General features: G+C 35.2%; 1 protein-coding gene across 8 annotated transcripts in view; it reads left to right on the forward strand.

Moving 5' to 3' along the window:
• Positions 1 to 20,099, forward strand: part of myo5aa (myosin VAa) — a 106,033-nt gene extending 85,934 nt beyond the window's left edge. For 3 of the 8 annotated variants that reach the window (XM_061878126.1, XM_061878119.1, XM_061878096.1), the window contains exons 29-42: positions 2,506 to 2,606; positions 2,693 to 2,749; positions 4,306 to 4,386; positions 4,574 to 4,772; positions 6,024 to 6,089; positions 9,947 to 10,040; positions 10,133 to 10,282; positions 10,347 to 10,501; positions 10,576 to 10,665; positions 12,098 to 12,248; positions 12,317 to 12,599; positions 13,979 to 14,153; positions 14,231 to 14,311; positions 16,322 to 20,099. In XM_061878126.1, the coding sequence (XP_061734110.1) occupies positions 2,506 to 2,606; positions 2,693 to 2,749; positions 4,306 to 4,386; positions 4,574 to 4,772; positions 6,024 to 6,089; positions 9,947 to 10,040; positions 10,133 to 10,282; positions 10,347 to 10,501; positions 10,576 to 10,665; positions 12,098 to 12,248; positions 12,317 to 12,599; positions 13,979 to 14,153; positions 14,231 to 14,311; positions 16,322 to 16,474 (1,836 nt within the window). In that variant the 3' untranslated portion in view covers positions 16,475 to 20,099. The remainder of the gene's footprint in view (positions 1 to 2,505; positions 2,607 to 2,692; positions 2,750 to 4,305; positions 4,387 to 4,573; positions 4,773 to 6,023; positions 6,090 to 9,946; positions 10,041 to 10,132; positions 10,283 to 10,346; positions 10,502 to 10,575; positions 10,666 to 12,097; positions 12,249 to 12,316; positions 12,600 to 13,978; positions 14,154 to 14,230; positions 14,312 to 16,321) is intronic. The other 5 variants (XM_061878112.1, XM_061878105.1, XM_061878134.1 and 2 more) reach the window with 5 other exon arrangements.
• Positions 20,100 to 21,645: the final 1,546 nt, after the last annotated feature.

Raw genomic sequence — 21,645 nt, forward strand, 5'->3', positions numbered from 1 at the left:
AGTGAGTTGTATTGTTAATGCACTTATTTTTGCTGTATTTACATTAAACCGGTCCGGTGGTGCAAAAAAGGTTGGGAGATCACTGCTTTAAGGGTCATTACATTTTATCTCAAATACTTGTAAAGTTACTGTAGTACATTACATGACTTTTTATGCTATTTTTGTTCAAGGATTGCCAAATTTAGCCAATATTGATTTGACCAGTGGCAAATACTTGCAAAGTAAAAATAATGTAAAAGTAAATAAGGTCGAAAAAAAAGTTGTAATGTTAGTTTAAAGATGTGACAATCAATCAGTTTCAGACAATTTTCGTGAATAAGTATGAATAAGTGATCACCATTGCTGATCAATGCCTTTTAATGCTGATCACAAGCGCTGATCCCCACTGGCTGACACTGCATTTACTTTTCGTCCCCCAGCTGACAAGCGGCTAGCAGCTAAATAAGTGTCTCCACACAACGTGTGGCGCCACTTCCCGAAGCTAATAATAATCACCTCCATTACGACAAATAAACTGTATTTCTTAGTGTATTAAGTATCATTTTCAAGTACCATTAATGCTGAAGGACGAAGCTAAACATGTTACATAACAAGAGCAAGCCAGGGGTAGGCAGGCTAGTGGCTAAGCAGAATTATAAGTGCTTAGCAAAGTTTGAGAAGTGTAGATGGAACCACGTTACAACAGAAAGTAAGCAGCGAACAACAGGAAATTAAGAAGTAGATTAATAAGAATAAGAGGATAATATAGCAACTGTTAGTGTGTCAGCATTGTCACAGTCAGTAGACGACAAGTCAGAGGAGGGTGAGTCAATCCATAAACTTTTGGTGTCAATACCAAGGGTAGTATCAATGTATAAGTGATGCTAGAGTGATTAGGTTAATATTTTTATCTTCTCAAAATATATACATTTTTTTTGTTAATTTTTACAAGTTCAGGGAAAAAATCCCTGAATACAGGAGGACTTCGGGGGCTAAGGGAATTTAAATGAGGAGGATACAGTAGTTTTTGCTGTTATTTACTGTGGAATTTTGACTTTGCTAGATAAAAGAGAGAATTTGGAATTAGTTTAAGTATTGTGTTCAAAGTTTTAAACTATCAATATCACTCACCATAAATTGTAACAATATCAGTTAATACATGTTATTGGTATTGGTATCAGTTGATCTCACTCATTGATGATCAGAATTGAAAGCATAAAACCCTAGAACTTAAACAAAAATGTTGTCTGTGCACAGTATGAAGACACTCACCATGGCGGAAAATCAACCAAGTTTCTTTCAAGTTTCATTATCACTGTAGGACTAGAGGAAAAGGAATGGCTAACTAAGCTTGCTATACACACACCGAGCAGGACGACACAAAAAGCTAACAGCTAAAACTTTAATGTAAAGTAGTGGTGATCAATCCAAATGCCGACGCTAATGATGCTTACTCTAGTATCGGTATATAAACGATACTAAAAAGATTAAATCAATATTCTTCTTTTTGTAGTTTTTATTATTAGTACAAAATAATTTTTAGGGGGTTGTTTTTGTAATTGGTTATGAACCTCTCGAAGTCTCTAGATACATGAAGGCTTTTAGGGCGAAGCCCAAATAATTTAAATGGGAGCCAATAGTAGTTTATGCTTTTTAGTTATCTTGCACGAGACATTTTTTTTGTTAAAATATTTTATGTATACCACAAAATAATCTGATTTAACTGATTAACAACAACAATAGCTAACTGTACATGTAACATTTAGATAAGCTTCATAAAATCTGTTACTGTGTTGAATTTAGTTACTTGCTATTGAATAGTTTCAGTTCCATAATGTATTGTCCTCGGGATTGGGACTTGAAATTGGATTGGATCTGAGGCCAAAAAATCAGATTGGGATCATAAGATAAAAATGTTGATCGGGAAAACGCTAGTATTTGACCAACAAAAGATTACTTCAATAGCAGCTTATTTCGACAATTGTTATTTCTGGTGTATAATCATGATACAGTATATTTGTATGGTAACACTATTTTTCATCATATGTAATAATAATAGCTTTTTTTAGTATTAATATTGCCTTTCTATGCTCACATAGTTTTACTTCCTGTATATTTCAAGCTAAACACATGTCTTACTTGCATATCTACATACAAGCAATAGTTCTTTTGTCTTATGAAAGTATTATAACAGCATTGCTTTTGATTTTAGGAGGACGTACATTTTAGTTGATGACGTTTTTTATTTGTTTGGAAAAAATAATTGATAGATATTAAAATTATTTATTTCTATATTTGTGACTTTTCCCCAAAAATATTGCATAATTTAATTATTAGATCTGTAGTAGCACTATACCTCTGTGAAATATTTACATTTGATTACCTTAATACCCTAATAAGATGTCAAATAAACAATCGAAGAGAAATGACAGCAGTGTTACGTCAGTCTTATATCATTCATAAATATTATATGTGTCTAATCGTATTGTATTTGTTGACTTCAGTTTGATTTTTCTTCTCTTATAGGAGACTATGACTGAGGTGGCAGTTCACGTTGAGGATGTTTCCAAACTTAAGGATGCTGATGAACTCAAGCAAGCCTACATCGGTCTTAAAGACACCAACAGGTACCATTTTTGTTCTTTTTGTTTATCCTACTCCTTTTGGTACATGATGGGGTTTTTTTTATGAATGCCGCCTTGTTCGTGTGCAGCTCTCGCAGGTTTGCGTGTAAGCGACTAGAAGTCAGAGGTCTCCTGAGTAGGTTCAGGTAACAACACCACAAGGGGGTGGTCTATGCATTGTGTAGGCGAGCAGGCATGGCCACAGGAGATTGTGACAAATACTCACCGATTCCTCACTGAGAAGGCGTTATTTTGCCTCTTTACTGCTTTGTCTGCATGTTCAAGTAGATTTTAGTTTGTACTTACAAAGGTTATGTGGCTTCCAGATCAGTATATTGGTGTATTTACTGAATGTTATGTCACGTCTGGGGACATCCTAATCTTTTCCTTGTTTTCACCTTTTATTTGAATGTGTTTTCTAATCTCATCTAATGAGATCCAATACAAGAGCTGTCACAAGTGAGCAAATTGCAATCAAAATTGTTGAAAAAGCTCTTGTATTGAACTTCAGATGTACATACACACTATAGCCCCTGTATGTTTGTGCTACACATATTTTTACACAATGGCCCTGTGCAAAAATATTTGTTCAACTCTTGCTTTAATTTTTTTTCTGATTGTTACCCTGTGTGTTCTCACTCCCAACATCCAATGCAAACAAACTCCATTTTCTTGATACTCATGTTAATGAAAACTACAATAGACAATACCACATTTGCTCATATAGTTGGTTATGTTTTAATTGATACCACGCCTCAAGTGATTATCATTAGTTTAGACTTACCCCAACTAAATGCCCATTAAGCTGGCATTTATTATGACATGACATGACATGCCACTGTGTGAATGGTCATAATTATTTTTATCTACTTCTAATAATGCAATGCAATTACACTGGTAAATTATCATAAAATACCAGCAGAAATATTGTCATATAATTTATTTTTGGGAGCAATATTTAATTCAAATTTAAACAAATATTTAATGTAATTTTTATTTTTAACATTAAATTTGAATTTAACTAAATATTTTGATAAATATAAGGTAAGTATGATCTATGAAAAAACATTACTCAATAATTACATAGACAAAATAAATATTTAATGTCATATATTTTAATTGTATTTACAATATTTAATTCAAGTTTTAAATAATATTCTATGTAATAATGAATTTTATTTACAGGTTACGTTTCAAATTTATATAAATATTTAATTTCATAAACGTTAAAATCTATTTAATATATATATATTTTTTAATATGTAGATAGATAGATAGATAGATAGGTATATGTTTGGAAAAAATAACACATTTTATTTGAAGAAAATAATTATTAGCAGGTAATATGTAATACTTTAAAAAATGGATATTCATGTTAAAATATGGTTTGAAATGTTTTTTTTCATAGAAATAAATTAAATTTATATAAAGAAAAGCCTGCTATTTTCTGCAGTAGCGTAATATGAACAAATAAATGACTGTATTTATAGTCTCCCTGCATCACTGAACTAATCCCCAGTTTAAGAGCTAGATGTATTTGTGGCTGTATCATAATTGTCTACCCACAAAAGTCAACAAGTCCTAAATCTAACATAATGCATAATACACATATGGAAACCACCTCCTCTAATCGCCATCCCTGCATGCTGTTAATTTGTTCATTGTGCTCCTCATGTTCCTTTTTGTGTTGTATGTTGGTCAGATCGACTGCCCCAGACGTCCAAAAGCTGAATGAGGACGGGGAGCTGTTGCTGGTTAATCAGGGCTTACAGGAGACCATCAGGTGTAAATGTGTGACTTTACAGCATCAATACTGAGTACTTGTTTGTAGTTAGGGACCACAAAGGCCTCTTTTATGTATCATATCTTCCTCCACGTTCAGGGCATAATATCTCTCTTAAAACTTGGAGACTAATTTACATCTTCTTTTGTCCCTGGTGTGATCTTCCATCTTCCCTCACCTGCTCCAGGCTGCTGGAGCACCAGTTGCAGACTCAGCGCAGAAGTTACGACAGCGAGGTGGAGTCCATGCGAGGCGAGCTGCAGAACGTTAAGGAGGAGAACAACCGCCAGCAGCAGCTTCTGGCTCAGAACCTCCAGCTGCCCCCGGAGGCTCGCATCGAAGCCAGTCTGCAGCACGAAATCACCCGACTCACCAATGAGAATCTGGTACGCTTTTTAGTTGATTACATAACTTTCGTAACAATGCTCTATAACAATGCAATTTTTTTTAGATACAATACACACAATACAACTTAAATTTATAGCTATTGTTGCACATACAACATCCTTACGAGAGTAAAAGTAATCATTTGCTCATACAGTTAACTACAATATAGTGTCCTTCAATTACAATATGCTATACATTGCAGATAAGCCTTAGCCTCTAACAAGAATCATTTAGTAGCTACATGCAAAAAAATACGCTCTGAGAAGTTCAATTAAATATATGTAATTCATGCACTCTAATTTTTACTTTTTTCAAACTCTATAAAGCCTTAATTTATTCGTGTTTTTGACTTTTCAATTTGTGTGTTATATTAATTTAAGTTGGCCTCTATTTTTTTTAAATTTAATATTCAGGAAGCTTAATTGAATATATGTAATTTTGCACTGAACTATTCACAAAGCCCTAATGTATTCATTTATTTTGTTTCTCTCTATTTAATTTTAAGTTGACATTTAGTTTACTTCCCAGGAAAAGTAATTGTTATTCTTTTTTTTAACTAATTAATGTTTGTGCATATATGTATTGCACAACAAAATATGTTACCTTTTGCAACACACTTAACATTTTATCCAATCCAATTTTTTCTTAATCATTCATGCAAAAAAACAATGTTCTAAACAAATATGTCAAGCATATTTTGTTGTTTTACCTTTTGCTCAGATAATGTCGCACGTTTGAATTAGTAAAATGATTAAACTTAAAATTATTTTTTCACTAATTGATAACTGACATTTTTGGCCCAAAGGCCATCAAAGGGTTGAAATAAATTTAAAAAACAAACAAACATGTTTGCTAATTTTGCTTAGGGCTTTGGTGGATTAGAAGATTTGAGCAAAAAAGAAAAAAATATATATGAATCCAAAATGTTTTAATGCCTGTTGAAAAACAAGTGTCCAACACCTGTGAAAGAGTTGGACTTTAAACATTTTTAAATGTAATATGAAAAAAACCCTCGTTAGAAAAATTATCTATAAAGGAATCACACAACTAAAAATATAACCAAAATTTTACTAAATGATAAAAAAGGCAACCTTTTTTGCCCTGAGAGTTAAGTAATAAATACTTGATTCAGTTATTCATACACAGTAACACAATTTTCATTGTGATCCTAAATGATTTTCTATAGCCACAATAGTCAGCAGACTTCTGTCATACACACACTGACTTGTGTGGATGGTATCACCTGACAGGAGCTGGTAGCAGACGACCCCACAGCATCCCGAGAGGCACGGGTCCTCATTTTACGCCGGATGGTTGTATGTAAAGTTTGTGTTGGTGTGCGTGCGTGCACCCTGCATGTTGGTTTCCACTAACAGGTTGTTGTTGATACAAGCTGAGCATCGCTTAACACTTTTCTAGCAAAGGGACACTAACTTACAGCGGAGCAGCTCCCTACCTTTTTCTTCTCTTTTAACAGCAAGTCTTTTTTCCATGCAGCTCTTATGAGAGAAAACTACCTACTGCTTTTGCTTGTTTGTTTCCAGTGATTATTCTTCCTCCTCAAGATGTATTGCTTAAAATAATTTCCTTGAATATACTGGAGGAATATTTTGATAACAAGTAATGAACCTCAGTTGGCTGGATTTGAAAATGGTGTTTTCCATGGGAAATAATGGTAAATGGCAATAATCTGTCAAACTGTCCCAATCGAAATCTTTATTAACTGTACTTGTATGTTATAAGTAACATTTTAACAGACCTAATCACCATACGTATAGAACAAGAAGTTAACATTTAGTTAAGGTGTAATGTTTAGTCACCGTTACAATATGTCAGCTTATTTCAGAGCCCATAAAAAGACTAAACTAAAAAACTACAATGACGTGCGGGTACACCTTAAATGAGACTAGTTGAAGTCTTGCGCAACATATGGTGACATCTTTTATGACATTGCGCATGAAGGATAATCCATCTTTTGAAATAGGTTTTGCCAAAAAAGCCAAACTGAAAGGCAAAATCTCACGCTGTCTTTGTTTTGAGAGGGGGAAAACGCCGGGACGTTAGAGGTTTCACTGTACAATTGTTTTGTCGCACATTCCCAAAAATAGTAATTTTTTTGCACGGAAAACTCAACGATTTTCACTACTTGATAGGTAGTACGTTATGATGATCGCTGTAAAATATACAGCATTAATTCTGCAAACATTTTTACATATTTATGTCTTTATGCTTCATTGGTAATGAAACAACTATCGGATCATATCAGCTTGCATCTAAAATCTCCAATACAAACAGTCTTGCAGTTTACTTGTGCAAAGCTGGGCAGCCAGTTAACATTTAAATGTCATCCAATAAGCACACAAGTTTGATGTTTTCTTGTATTTCAGCCAAGTCATTTATAAAAAGAAACATGGTAGACTATATATCCTTCTAGGACAGGGGTCACCAACGCGGTGCCCGCGGGCACCAGGTAGCCCGTAAGGACCAGATGAGTAGCCCGCTGGCCTGTTCTAAAAAATAGCTCAAATAGCAGCACTTATCAGTGAGCTGCCTCTGTTTTTTTTTTATTTTATTTATTTACTAGCAAGCTGGTCTCGCTTTGCTCGACATTTTTAATTCTCAGAGAGACAAAACTCAAATCGAATTAGAAAATCCAAGAAAATATTTTAAAGACTTGGTCTCCACTTGTTTGAATAAATTCATTTATTTTTTTACTTTGCTTCTTATAACTTTCAGAAAGACAATTTCAGAGAAAAAATACAACCTTAAAAATGATTTTAGGATTTTTAAACACATATAACTATTTACCTTTTAGATTCCTTCCTCTTCTTTCCTGACAATTTAAATCAATGTTCAAGTAAATGTATTTTTTTCATTGTAAAGAATAATACATTTTAATTTAATTCTTCATTTTAGCTTTTTTTTTTTTCGAACAAAGAATATTTGTGAAATATTTATTCTGACTTATTATGATTAAAATTCAAAAACAATATTCTGGCAAATCTAGAAAATCTTTAGACATTTTTAATTCTCAGAGAGACAAAACTCAAATCGAATTAGAAAATCCAAGAAAATATTTTAAAGACTTGGTCTCCACTTGTTTGAATAAATTCATTTATTTTTTTACTTTGCTTCTTATAACTTTCAGAAAGACAATTTCAGAGAAAAAATACAACCTTAAAAATGATTTTAGGATTTTTAAACACATATAACTATTTACCTTTTAGATTCCTTCCTCTTCTTTCCTGACAATTTAAATCAATGTTCAAGTAAATTTATTTTTTTCATTGTAAAGAATAATACATTTTAATTTAATTCTTCATTTTAGCTTCTTTTTTTTTTCGAACAAAGAATATTTGTGAAATATTTATTCTAATTTATTATGATTAAGATTCAAAAACAATATTCTGGCAAATCTAGAAAATCTTTAGAATCAAATTTAAATCTTATTTCAAAGTCTTTTGAATTTATTTTAAAATTTTTGTTCTGTAAAATCTAGAAGAAATAATGATTTTGTCTTTGTTAGAAGTATAGTTTGATCCAATTTGTTATACATTCTAACAAAGTGCAGATTGGATTTTAACCTATTTAAAACATGTCATCAAAACTCTAAAATTAATCTTAATCAGGAAAAATTACTAATGATATTCCATAAATTATTATTTTTATTTTTTCAAAAAGATTTAAATAAGCTAGTTTTTCTCTTCTTTTTTTCGGTTGAATTTTGAATTTTAAAGAGTCGAAATTGAAGATAAACTATGCTTAAAAATGTAATTTTCATTTTTTTCCTGTTTTCTCCTGTTTTAAACCGTTCAATTAAGTGTTTTTTTCATCATTTTTTCTCTACAAAAAACCTTCCGTAAAAGGAAAAAAAATGTACGACAAAATGACAGACAGAACTACCCATTTTTTATAGAGAGAGAGAGAGAGAGAGAGAGATTTAAGGTAAATTGAGCAAATTGGCTATTTCTGGCAATTTTTTTAAGTGTGTATCAAACTGGTAGCCCTTCGCATTAATCAGTACCCAGGAAGTACCTCTTGGTTTCAAAAAGGTTGGTGACCCCTGTTCTAGGACCTGACAGCTAAACACACTAAATAGCACACAAGATTGATATATGTAACAAGGGTCTTTAATTGAACAATATTTGCAGTCTAAGACAGCACATTTGTCAATACCAACTGTCAAAAAATTTGAGTTGCCTAATATTTACAGATAAAAAATCTCCAAGGCAGACGTTTATTAGAAAGTATCCAGTAACGTGTCGGCGGCATCTTTCAGTTTATTGTCATACGTTGAGCCTAATGAATTATTATGGCCATTAGACGTTGCATAAGTCTATTCCAAACGGTTATTAAAAACATTTTGGTTTTGTTTCTCATACCAAGACCCTTTACCCAACCAAACTAGTTTAAATGTAGCTTAAAGATGTAGATAATAAGTTTCACTATGTAAAGCACTTTTACCCACTCCAGAAAAAAAATGTATAAATGTAAGTCACTTCATTTTATACAACAAAATAATAAAAATGTGTATGCTTTTTACTGATATTCTCTTGTATAAATGTCGTTATCGGCCTATATTCAAGTCTCCAACATCGGTACCGTATCAATCAATCAATGTTTACTTATATAGCCCTAAATCACTAGTGTCTCAAAGGGCTGCACAAACTACTACGACATTCTCGGTAGGCCCACATAACGGCAAGGAAAACTCACCCCCAGTGGGACGTCGGTGACAATGTTGACTATGTATCGGAAGTGAGAACGTTGAATCCGGACACCGCTACTTTATATGTCCTACTTTGCATATACGCACCAGGCAAAATGCTAAAGTGAAACTTGTATTTAACTTTTCCTGATGCTGCCAGTGTTCTACAAACGTAGATCATTTATCAGTTGAGTACAAAAGTGTAACACATACTTAAGGTATGAACTTCAATTGTGTTGCGAGTGAACACTGATAGGACAGTTTGGATGGAGTAAGTGAGTGTCAAAAATAGACATTTTAATGTGTGTCTCGATAACGCGCAGAGTTTTGACATTTGCTTGGATGAATGTACAAAAAAGAGCCTTGTTGAAAGTGCTGTTTGTGGCCACTGTAGGGCAGTGTTGGACATCTGTATTAAACGACAGCCTGTCATTTGTCCTCTTTTTCTTGTCATCAACGTTTTAGGACCTCATGGAGCAGCTGGAGAAGCAAGACCGAAACATCCGCAAGCTGAAGAAGCAGTTAAAGGTTTATTCCAAGAGGATTGGAGAGATGGGAGGTAGGAACCTTAGTCATCAGTCTTACTGTGTTTTAAGACCTGTCACTGATGCTTATTGTGTGTTTATTTGTGTGTGTGTGTGTGTGTTCCAGCGGGTCAAGCTGAGGGTCAGACATCCCCGGGACAGATGGTGGACGAGCCCATCCACCCTGTTAACATTCCTCGCAGAGAAAAAGACTTCCAAGGAATGCTGGAGTACAAAAAGGAGGATGAGCTCAAACTGGTCAAGAACTTAATCATTGGTAAGGACTGCATGTCCTACATGGTCATATGACGCCACTAATGTTTCATGTGTGTTGTCTGCAGAGCTGAAGCCTCGCGGTGTGGCCGTCAACCTGATCCCCGGTCTGCCCGCCTACATCCTCTTCATGTGTCTGAGGCATGCCGACTACGTCAACGATGACCAGAAGGTCCGCACGCTCCTCACGTCCACCATCAACAGTATCAAGAAGATCCTCAAGGTTTGTGCACACGATGACTTTTAGACAGAGTGTACACACTGTCTTTTCAAAATGTCTGATTTTGTCCCTGTCAGAAACGAGGAGACGACTTTGAGACGGTGTCCTTCTGGCTGGCCAACACCTGTCGCTTCCTACACTGTCTGAAGCAGTACAGTGGAGAGGAGGTAAACACTGATGCGTGTACATCATATATCTGTGATTCAAGCAGCATTTCTGTGTGGAAGAAGCGGTTAAGTCAATAATAGTTAATCATTTAGAATTAGATGCTCATTGAGCTGCTCTTTATTGACAAATAAGCGCAAAGAATATTAATCAATTCAACAAAAGAAGATGGAAAAACCTCAACTCCAAACCAATCACAGCGTCACAATAATTTGCAATTGTAAAGACTTAAGAGACGGCGTTGCGAAGTTGGGAGAGTGGCCGTGCCAGCAACCTGAGGGTTACTTGTTCAATCCCCACCTTCTACCATCGTAGTCACGTCTGTTGTGTCCTTGAGCAACACACTTCACCCTTGCTCCTGATGGGTCCTGGTTAGCGCCTTGCATGGCAGCTCCCGCAATCAGTGTGTGAATGGGTGGATGTGGAAATACTGTCAAAGCGCTTTGGGCTCCTTAAAAAGGGGTTGAAAAGCGCTATACAAGTACAACCATTTACAAATACAATACTAAAAAAAGGTAAAACTAAAATGTATAATAACCGTTAATAAAATGACAGTATCAATAACAATTATAATAGTATCATTAACTGTGAATAAAATACATTAAAATACAATAAACAAAATTAATAACATAAACAATATTTATCAGTAGGAAGGTCCTGAGTTCAATCCCGGGCTTGGGATCTTTCTGTGTGGAGTTTGCATGTTCTCCCCGTAACTGCGTGGGTTCCCTCCGGGTACTCCAGCTTCCTCCCACTTCCAAAGACATGCACCTGGGGATAGGTTGATTGGCAACACTTAATTGGCCCTAGTGTGTGAATGTGAGTGTGAATGTTGGCTGTCTATCTGTGTTGGCCCTGCGATGAGGTGGCGACTGGTCCAGGGTGTACCCCGCCTTCCGCCCGACTGCAACTGAGATAGGCTCCTGCGCCCCCCGCGAGCCCGAAAGTGGTAGAAAATGGATGGATGGATTATTATCACTTATCATTTCCATCACCCTCCCAGCCAGTAAAAATAAAAACAATTCCAATAGTCAGTGGCTTACATTTCCATTGCATCACATACAGTAAGCTTGAAAAATAGCCACTATTCACCAGAAGGAAGAAAAAGTAATATTTTTGAAGTTCATTTAATATTTGAAACATCTTTTAAAAATTGTCATCTTTTTTTCTTTGATCGGTTACAACAAGAAAGTACAACTAACAGAAGTGCTGTGTGCGAATGCAATCTTAGTATACTGTAGCTGAACATAATCCCCAAGATGCCTTAAAGGAGAAACTGCCCTTTTTTGGAACTTTGCTTCTTATTTACAATCCCTATGTATGACAAGAACACATATTTTTTTCTCTTTTTTTATGCATTCAAATTCTTAATATACGGCAAGTACAAGGTGGCTAAAAATAAAGCTAATTGTATATTTGTATGTGTGCTTTCAGCCTTTTATGACGCACAACACATCGAGGCAGAACGAGCACTGTCTGTCCAACTTTGACCTGACTGAGTACAGACAGGTGATCAGTGACCTCGCCATCCAGATCTACCAGCAGCTCATCAAATGCATGGAGAACATCCTCCAGCCCATGATAGGTATGTTCATAAAACACCTAACTCTTTAAGCATGTGGCTGTGACATCATCACATGTCGCGTATGTCAGTGTCAGCAATGCTGGAGCACGAGACCATTCAGGGCGTGTCAGGGGTGAAGCCGACCGGCCTTCGCAAGAGGACGTCCAGCATCGCCGACGAGGGCACCTACACCCTGGACTCCATTTTGCGGCAGCTCAACGCCTTCCACTCCACAATGTGTCAACACGGCACTGACCCCGAGCTCATCAAGCAGGTGGTCAAGCAGCAGTTTTACATCATCGGTGCCGTCACCCTCAACAACCTGCTGCTGCGCAAGGACATGTGCTCCTGGAGCAAAGGAATGCAGATCAGGTAAAATAGCTATTGTGTTCATGCTGAGAGACGATCATTCATACTAATGACAAAATATTGCCTATATTTTAATGTGAATGCTGAGAGGGAAACATTCACACTAATACAAAAAGTATCACCTTATAATTGGGATGAATACTAGGAAACAAGCATTTGTTAAATTGGTATTTGCTGTTAAGCAATTATTATGTGAATGGTAACAGACAGTCATATGAATGGTAAAAATAATTTTTGGGGCAATTTTTTTGTCAAAAGTGTGTTGTGTTTATGCCGAAAGACGAGCATTTATTTACACTGATATTATTTTACCAAAAATATATATATATTTTTTATTAATCATTTTGTGAATTATGAGCCAAGCATTCACACTGCTATTTTTTTTTAATTAATTTTTTTGTAAATATGATTGATTGATTGATTGATTAAAACTTTTATCAGTAGATTGCACAGTACAGTACATATTCCGTACAATTGACCACTAAATGGTAACACCCAAATAAGTTTTTCAACTTGTTTAAGTCGGGGTCCATGTTAATCAATTCATGGTGAATGTCAAAATAATAAAACATTTTGGAGAAATGTATTGTTAATGCTGAGAGATGAGCGTTCACATCAATGTTGTTTTACTTTTTTTAAACATATTTTTCCAATTATTGTGTGAATGCTGAGGTCTGAACATTCAAACTAATGCTATTTTTGTTAAAAATGTATTGCTCATGATGAGAGAAAAGTGTTCACACTAATGCTATTTAACCTTTTAAACAATTGTAATTATTGTGTAAATGCTGAGAGACAAGTATAAATGCTATTTTGCATTTTTTTAAATACATTTTTATAAATATTTTGTAAATGCTTTGAGGTAAACGTTCAAATCTATCTTTTCTTTTCAGAAAATGTATTGTTAATAATGAGAGACAAGCTATTTTTCAACTTCTAATTATTGTGTGAATGCAAAGACATGAAAATTCAAATGAATGCTGTTTTTCGCTAAAAATATTATGCTAATGGAGCGATACTACTATTCACACTGAAGTTATTTAACATTTTATAAAAACATGTTTCTGTAATTATTGTTTGAATGCTAAAAAAAACTAGCATTCACACTACTGTTTTGCTGACAGACAAGTATTCATACAAATGTTATTTTACTTTTTTTATTTAAAAAAAAAAGTTAAAAAACCGTGTGGATGCTGACACATGAACATTAAAATAAATACTTTTTTTTTGGTTAAAATTGCAATAGTATGTCATCCAAATATATATTACTGCTGGTATACAGTACATGGAGACAAAAAAATGTGGACATGCTATATTTTATCTAGAGTTCCCAATCACTCTTTGTTGTGTTCACCACTGCTTTTCTGCATGTTGTGTTGCAGGTACAACGTAAGCCAGCTGGAGGAGTGGCTTCGTGACAAAGGTCTGATGGTCTGTGGGGCCAAGGAGACCCTGGAGCCTCTCATACAGGCGGCTCAGCTGCTGCAGGTCAAGAAGAAGACGGACGAAGACGCTGAAGCCATCTGCTCCATGTGTTCGGCTCTCACCACTGCACAGGTATGCAACCACAACTACTTTCGAGCTGCATTCCATCAGGTTTTACTTGACTCAACTGTTTGTGTTTCCTCTCCTAGATTGTGAAGGTCTTGAACCTCTACACTCCAGTCAACGAGTTTGAGGAGAGGGTGTCTGTCGCTTTCATCCGAACCATACAGGTTTGCTATTTGTTTAACAGTTTAATGTGATATTTGGTTTAAAATGCCCTCTATTATACATTTGAGTAGTTATTTACTTGGTGGACATACATTATGTCGATAACTGCTTAGCTGATTAATTTTTGTGCCGGTTTTCTTTGACCTTAGGAAAAAGTTAACCTGTAACCGGCACAAAACGACATTGTGTCATACCTCAAATTAAAGGTCTCATTGAGGGTGTTACAGATCTGTAATTATTTTAATTTTAAAATATATTACAAAGAACCATTGACATATTGGAAAAAGTCACCAGTCACCAAAAGTCTCCCGCCATTAGTGCGTGAATGTGTGTGTGAATGGGTGAATGCGGAAATAGTGTCAAAGTGCTTTGCGTTCCTTAAAAAAAAGTAGACAAGCGCTATACAAGTATAACCCATTTACCATTTACCACCAATTTCACTATTTAACTCAAAACTGCAAAAAGTGACTTGATATTTGCTATATAGTTGCTATAGCTTCTGAACCTTTGACAGAGAAAATGCAAGGGTCAAAGGTTAAGGTCACTCAAATTATGAACATTTTCAGCAGATTTCACAATAGCTTAACGTAAAAAATCTAATCTAATTCCAACAAACTAGGGCTGGGCGATATATCGCGGGTTTGTCTCTGTGCGATATGGAAAATGACTATATCGTAATATTCAAGTATACGTTCTCACGCAGTTGCTTTTAGCTGCGGGCATTACACTACAGGCTCTTCCCACTCCTTCTTGTCTCTTTCTCACAGACAGCGAGCGCACATTCTTACACACGTCACATACTGTCACGTCATACGTCACATACGTATACAGCCTCGCCCAGCAGAGAGGTAGCAGTGGGGCTAACGTTAGCTGTGATGCTAGCAAAGTGTTGCGAGGTATAATACGAGAGAAAGAAGGTGCGAATATGGTAACAAATGAAGGAAGAATTAATTCCCAAGAAAAACATCGTCTGGCGGTGGTTCAGCTTCAAGCGGGAATATGTCGAATAGACAACTGTAAATTGTCAAGTTTTGGGCACAAGCGTTGCTACCAGGAGTAGCATTACTGCTAATATGTAGCATCGTTTGAAAACTCACATGCTAATAACTTTAATAAATACAGTTTTGGTAAATTGACTTAGTTGTACTTTCATTCTCTGCATGAGAACTTAAAATGAGCATATATTAATGCAGTATGAAGAAGAATGTTTTAATTTAGACACATAGAATCATCATACTGCTGTGATTGATATGCATCAAGTGTTCATTCAAGGCTGAGGCAAAATACCGAGATATATATCGTATATCGCGATATGGCCTGAAAATGGCGCGATATTAAAAAAAGGCCATATCGCCCAGCCCTACAACAAACCACATTGGGTTGAAAGCTCTTGATGGGAACTTTCCTGATCTGTAATTATTGTCATTTTTGAATTGTTACATAATAATGAAATAACCAAAAACATTTTTTTTCTTTTTCTAACAGGTCACCAATGTCCCCTGCTCATAAAACCACAAAAATATAGTTGCAACACACCACATCTAGGGACTAAACTTAAAATTAAAGGCATTAGAGATCAGTCATTATTATGTCAATACACTATATTGTGATGATGCAATAACCAAAAGACAATTTCCGCTGCTCATGTATAACTCATATTATTAAGTGATTACCGTAACTCAGGCCAAAGTGACTCAATGTTCACCAAATGTTCTCTCTGACCTCTCTGTCAAGTTCAAGGTTTTGATGACAGCTTTCCCGATTCCTCATTATTTTCTCAACCCACTCTGTTATAATGATCAAATAATCCAAACAATTGTGCGAAATTATTAAAAGTCACCAATTTCTACTGCCTGTAAAACCACAAAAATGTATTGGCAACAAACCATCTCAAGTCATACCTGAAATGAAAGGCCCTGACGAGAACTTCCCAGAGCTGTCATCATTTCGTCATAATAGTAAAAAATAATATTTTTTATGATCTAACGTTTGTCTTCCTTTCTTCTTTACAGACACGTTTACGTGATCGTTGTGTGAGTCCCCAGTTGTTGATGGACACCAAGATGATCTACCCCATCACTTTCCCTTTTAGTCCTTCGTCCCTCGCCCTGGAAACCATCCAGATCCCCGGCTCGCTCAACTTGGGCTTCCTCACCCGCGTCTAGGCAGATGGTCACACAAACACACACACACACACGTTGTAAACCACGCCATGGTTGAAATTGTCAAAAAGGGGGTTTCATAATGCGCATGCTCCATGTGCTCACTTTGTTTTATTCATGAAATGATACGACGCTGAAGCTGCAGTGTGTAGATACAGAACAGGACCACATCCTACTTGTATCACTCCACAGAAGCGAAACGCGCGCTTCTTCTTTTACGCTCTCCATCAATTCCGAGTCAAGACAAGACGACAACTCATCGTCTGTGCCGTGTTATTTATGCACATTTAGATGATATACAAATATATATATATAAATAGGAACGATACGTGTATTTATTGAGTTGTCTTTTCCCTGCGCTGCGCTTTGACTTGCGTTGGTAGTCTGGTCGAGTAGTTTTAGCACATGTCAGTTCATCAAGTGTAGCACAGGTTGTCACTTCAGAGGACATATTATGCGCTTATTATTTATTGAGGTTTATTTTCTTATCACTTACGTAGGAGGTTGGGTTTTCTTTCAGTGCCTCAAACTCCTATAGCTCATCTCTTTGCCTTTATGACCAAAAAACAGCTTAAGAAGTACTCATATTTTTGTTGCTGATATTGCTAGAGGTGTTTTTCAGGACCTGCGTGGATAAATATAGACTTGTGGGAGCAATTGCATTGCTCCGCTTTAAAAAGGCAGGAATGAACCCGCCCGGTACGACTTTTCTTTGTATTTTGCCACCATTGACCTGCTGCCTTGTTGTGTTTGCTTTGTTTACCATCAGTGTTAAATTCCCTCAACTTGAACTTTATTGAGCCTGAAAACCTTTGAGCCGTTGGTATTGTGCTGAAAAGCCATATATGGTAGTGACCATGTTTTTGGTACCCTTCACCAGTTTTACCTGGAGTAGCACTTAGATCCAAGCGCAGACTTACACCGAGACCCAACCATGCTTAAAGATGGCAAGTGGACTATAACGACAAAAATACACTCCGGTCGCAAAGTATAGTTTTTGCTCAAACCTGCTAACAGACAAACAGTAAATAAAAATACTTCTTATGCTTTTGCACTTGCAAGAGGTAATAACACACTTGAAGTATACTTGTAGACAAGTATGACGCGAAATACGATGTTGCTTAACTGCAAGGTTTTACTCCATTTAAGGAATGTCAGTAGTCACATTTGTACAAAAGAGTCTTAGAGCCAGCAAATGTCAAATGAGAGGAAGAAGTCATACAATTATGAGGAGAAAAAGGAAAAATTAAGTTGTTAATGTATGTGATTATGTTACAAGAATTCAACTAACAACTCAAACATACAATTGCGGGGGTTAAGTTGTACGGTTATACAAAATTAAATGAAAACTACAATAATAAAGTTGTAATATTACTTTTAAATATTGGTAACGGTACACAGTGTTTTTATAATATTACAAATATTAACACAAATACAGTCAAGACAAGAATCAAGTTAAAAAAAATTGTTTAATCACACACTGTGAGCGAAAAGTAGTAAATCGATACAGAATACGAGTATCAAAAATAAGCATTCATCTTATGAGCGAAAAGTCACAATATTGCGGGAAGAAAGTTGTAATGTTACGGGACTAAAGCACTTCTTTACCTTTGTTATTGTTCAAAAATGTTTTTGTCATAAAATCTGATTATTTTTTAAAAGCAGTGTATCATTATATATGAATAGAGCACAATTTATTCACTTCTCCCATAATTCCAAAAGGTTTTTGTCATGAAATTACAAATTTTTTCGTAAAAAATTTAAACTTTTTATTTCGTATATTAAAATTAATTGTCCTAAATTTAAGCCTTTATTTTCATAATTTGACAGGATTCTCAAAAACATTGGTACTTGTTTCTTTGTTAAATGACTTTTTTTGCTTGTAAAATTGCAACTCGTGTAAATTACAAGTTTTTGGCCATAAAATTACTTCATCCTTCATGAAATAAAAACTCTTTCTCACAAACATTGTAACTTAATTCTCCTAAATTTAAGAATTTATTCTCATCATTTTCTCAATACAATGACAAGTATTCACAGAAAATGTTGTCCTCTTTTCCTATTCTAATACTTTTTTCTTGTAAAATGGCAACTTTAGTCACGTAAAATTAGAATAATGTTCTCATAAAACTGAAACTTTTTCATTATTAAAAAAGCTGCTTGTTTTAAATATATTATTATTAAATCATTTTAAACCCAAGACTTTGGTCTCATAATGTTATTGACCTAAAAATATTATTTATCTTGTAAAATGGCAATTTTAAAAATAAAATATTAACTATTCTTCTCCTAAAAAGATGATCCTTTTTTGTCAAAAATCTTTTCCACAAATGTTACCACTTTTTCTTCTAAAATGGCAAATTTGCCAAGAGAAAAACACTTTTTCCTCATAAAATTAAAAAAAAATATTGGTCACAGGTATCGTGATTAAATTCTCCAAATATTAAGACTTTATTCTCCTACTTTTCATATTATAATAACAGTATTTACAAAAAGTAGTCCTTTTTCCTCATAAAATAATTACTTTTTTTTTTCAAAATGATTTTGTTTTTTGCAAAATAACAATTTTAGTCATGTAAAATAAAAATAAAAACATGCCAGAAAAGTATTCTTTTTTTTCCCCATATTATTCCAACATTATTTGTGTAATTTTCATATTATGAGGGAAAATTACAAATGTGTAGTCAAAAAATATCTAATAATAATACAGCTTATAAGATGTTTTTATTTGTAAGTTGTTTTGCCATTAAAAGACTGATTGTTCACTTAACATTGCAACTTATTTTCTCCTAAAATGAACAAGTCCTTTTCATTTTAAGGCTTTTTTCTTGAAAAATTGCAACATTTTGGGGACTTTATTCTCCTAATCGTCTTGGTTCCCGTAAGAGTATGACTTTATTCTTCTATTTAATTTATTTTCAGTTTCTAAGTGATTGCGACAAAAAGCAGAAACACTGATTGCCGACGAGAAAAATGTGAGGTATTTTTTGGATGGTTGGCGAGTAGTGGGCTTGAATAGCGAGAGAAACAAACAAAGGAGTTCACCTCATGAATGTTTTTAGTGAACAAAGCCTTACATGTGACATTGTCTGCATTGTGGCGTTGTTGTTGTTTCTTTATTACGTGTAAAAATGAAAAGTTAATTGTCATCACGTTTATTTTGGACCAAGTGTGTTTGTGTCGTCACAGATGGTTTGCGCACGTTCACTTTTTTTTTATTAGCAGAGAAAAAAAAGCGTAAATAAAACGGGTCTGGTAATACAGGCCGGCCTCCTTTCAGTGGAGGAAGAAGACTTCAATTGTCAAACAGAGGTGATTCGCCCCACCCCCCTCTTCTGCTATTTAGCGTCAGTGTTCCGTTCTTGAAAAGACCTGTCCGCTGACGAGGTGGTGAAGACACCAGCTGCTGTGATTGAGGACACGCCGCCATGTCCGAGCGAGAACTCTCTGAAACCCCTCCTTACCTCCCCGACATGTACTTTTGACAAACTTGGACTGTTTGTAGTTTCTGGTAGCTGTGCTTTAGTGGACATGTTCACCGTATAATAAGACACTTGGAATAAATTGTCAAATCTGTAAAAGTAAATAAATAAATAAAAATAATAATAAAATAATTCAAGCACTGTCATATTGCCTGGGACTATTTTTTGTATTGTATTGTATTGTATTTCTATTGTATTATTACCTTTTCAAACACAAGCTTTAAATGTGTTCCATTTTCATGTTCCCACCTAAAAGAATGGAAATAGTCTGTTCCAAGGTCAAACTGTGGTCAACATGTTGGCATATTATTCATACATGTTTGTGTAGTGCCTGTAATGCATTGATTTTAAAAGCTATCCAAGTTAGCTCAGGTCATACTGTAGGTGAGCTAAGTATGTATGTTTTGTTGGTGTTTGATCATTTTCCGACTTTTCCAGGATTTTCCAAAACCACAAAATATACATTCGCCTATTGATTTTGACTACTATCTCCTTCCATTGCGGGCCTGATAATTTCATTTATTTGCTAGTAATGTAAGTGAGTGTGTAGCACATTCACTAGCTGTATTGACACCACTGAGACTGTAGCTTTTTTGTGCATGTATATTGCCAGTATTTGCTCATCTTACCCCTATTGAATTTGAAAAGTATCCCTGGCAACATATCCACACAAGTTGACATTAAAGATCAAAGTTGGTCATTTTCCAGGCAAGGTTCTATGTATTTTTTCCTCAATCCTGGAAAGATCCCTATTGCTTTTGACTGTTTCACCGTGACATGTAGTTACTTACATTGAATTGAAAACATATTTTTTCAAGTCACAACTTTTGTTTTCCTCATTGTACCCATGCAAGATACCTATTGATTTTAACTCACAACCCCACTTAAAAGAGACCGAAGTTTGCATTTCAGCTCAATTTGTTGTTTGTCATCTCTTTATTTCTAGTCGAGGTTGTGTCGTTTCCCTTCCACGCCACAGCAAGAATTTTAATTATTTTCTATTATAATTAATGATTTTGAGTACTTTGACATCGTATTCATTGATTGCTCAATGATTTTGTTAGCTTACGCTTTCTTTTCTCTCTCCAGTCAAGAGTCTGTTCATTTTTCCACAGGCCTATCAAGATCCTTATTCATTTTAAGTGCTTTTTCCTAACATGTGATTGGAGATATTCATGCATTCAATATTTTCAGTATTATTGTCGGTTCTCTCTTCATGAAACGGACTTCTGTTTGTTTCCCAAGATTTCTATTGATTTTGACTAATACAAGTGGCAAAAAAGACTGAGAAAGTTGAGGAATGCTTATCAAACACTTATTTGGAGCCTCCCACAGGTGAACAGGCTAATTGAGAACAGGTGGGTGCCATGATTGGGTAATAAAAGGAGCTCCCATGAAATGCTCAGTCATTCACAAACAAAAGATGGGGCGAGGGTCAACCACTTAGTGAAAAAAAATGCTTGAGCAAATTGTTGAACAGTTTTAAGAGCATTTTTCTCAACCAGCTTTGGCAAGGAATTTAGAGATTTCACCATCAACCGTCCGTAATATAATCAAAAGGTTCGAAGAATCTGGAGAAATCACTGCACGAAAGCGTCAAGACCGAACACCAACATTGAATGCCTGTGACCTTTGATCCCTCAGGCGGTACTGCATCAAAAAGCGACAGCAGTGTGTAATGGATATCACCAC

This window comes from Nerophis ophidion, linkage group LG02, assembly GCF_033978795.1.
Source record: "Nerophis ophidion isolate RoL-2023_Sa linkage group LG02, RoL_Noph_v1.0, whole genome shotgun sequence".
Taxonomy (NCBI): Eukaryota; Metazoa; Chordata; class Actinopteri; order Syngnathiformes; family Syngnathidae; genus Nerophis; species Nerophis ophidion.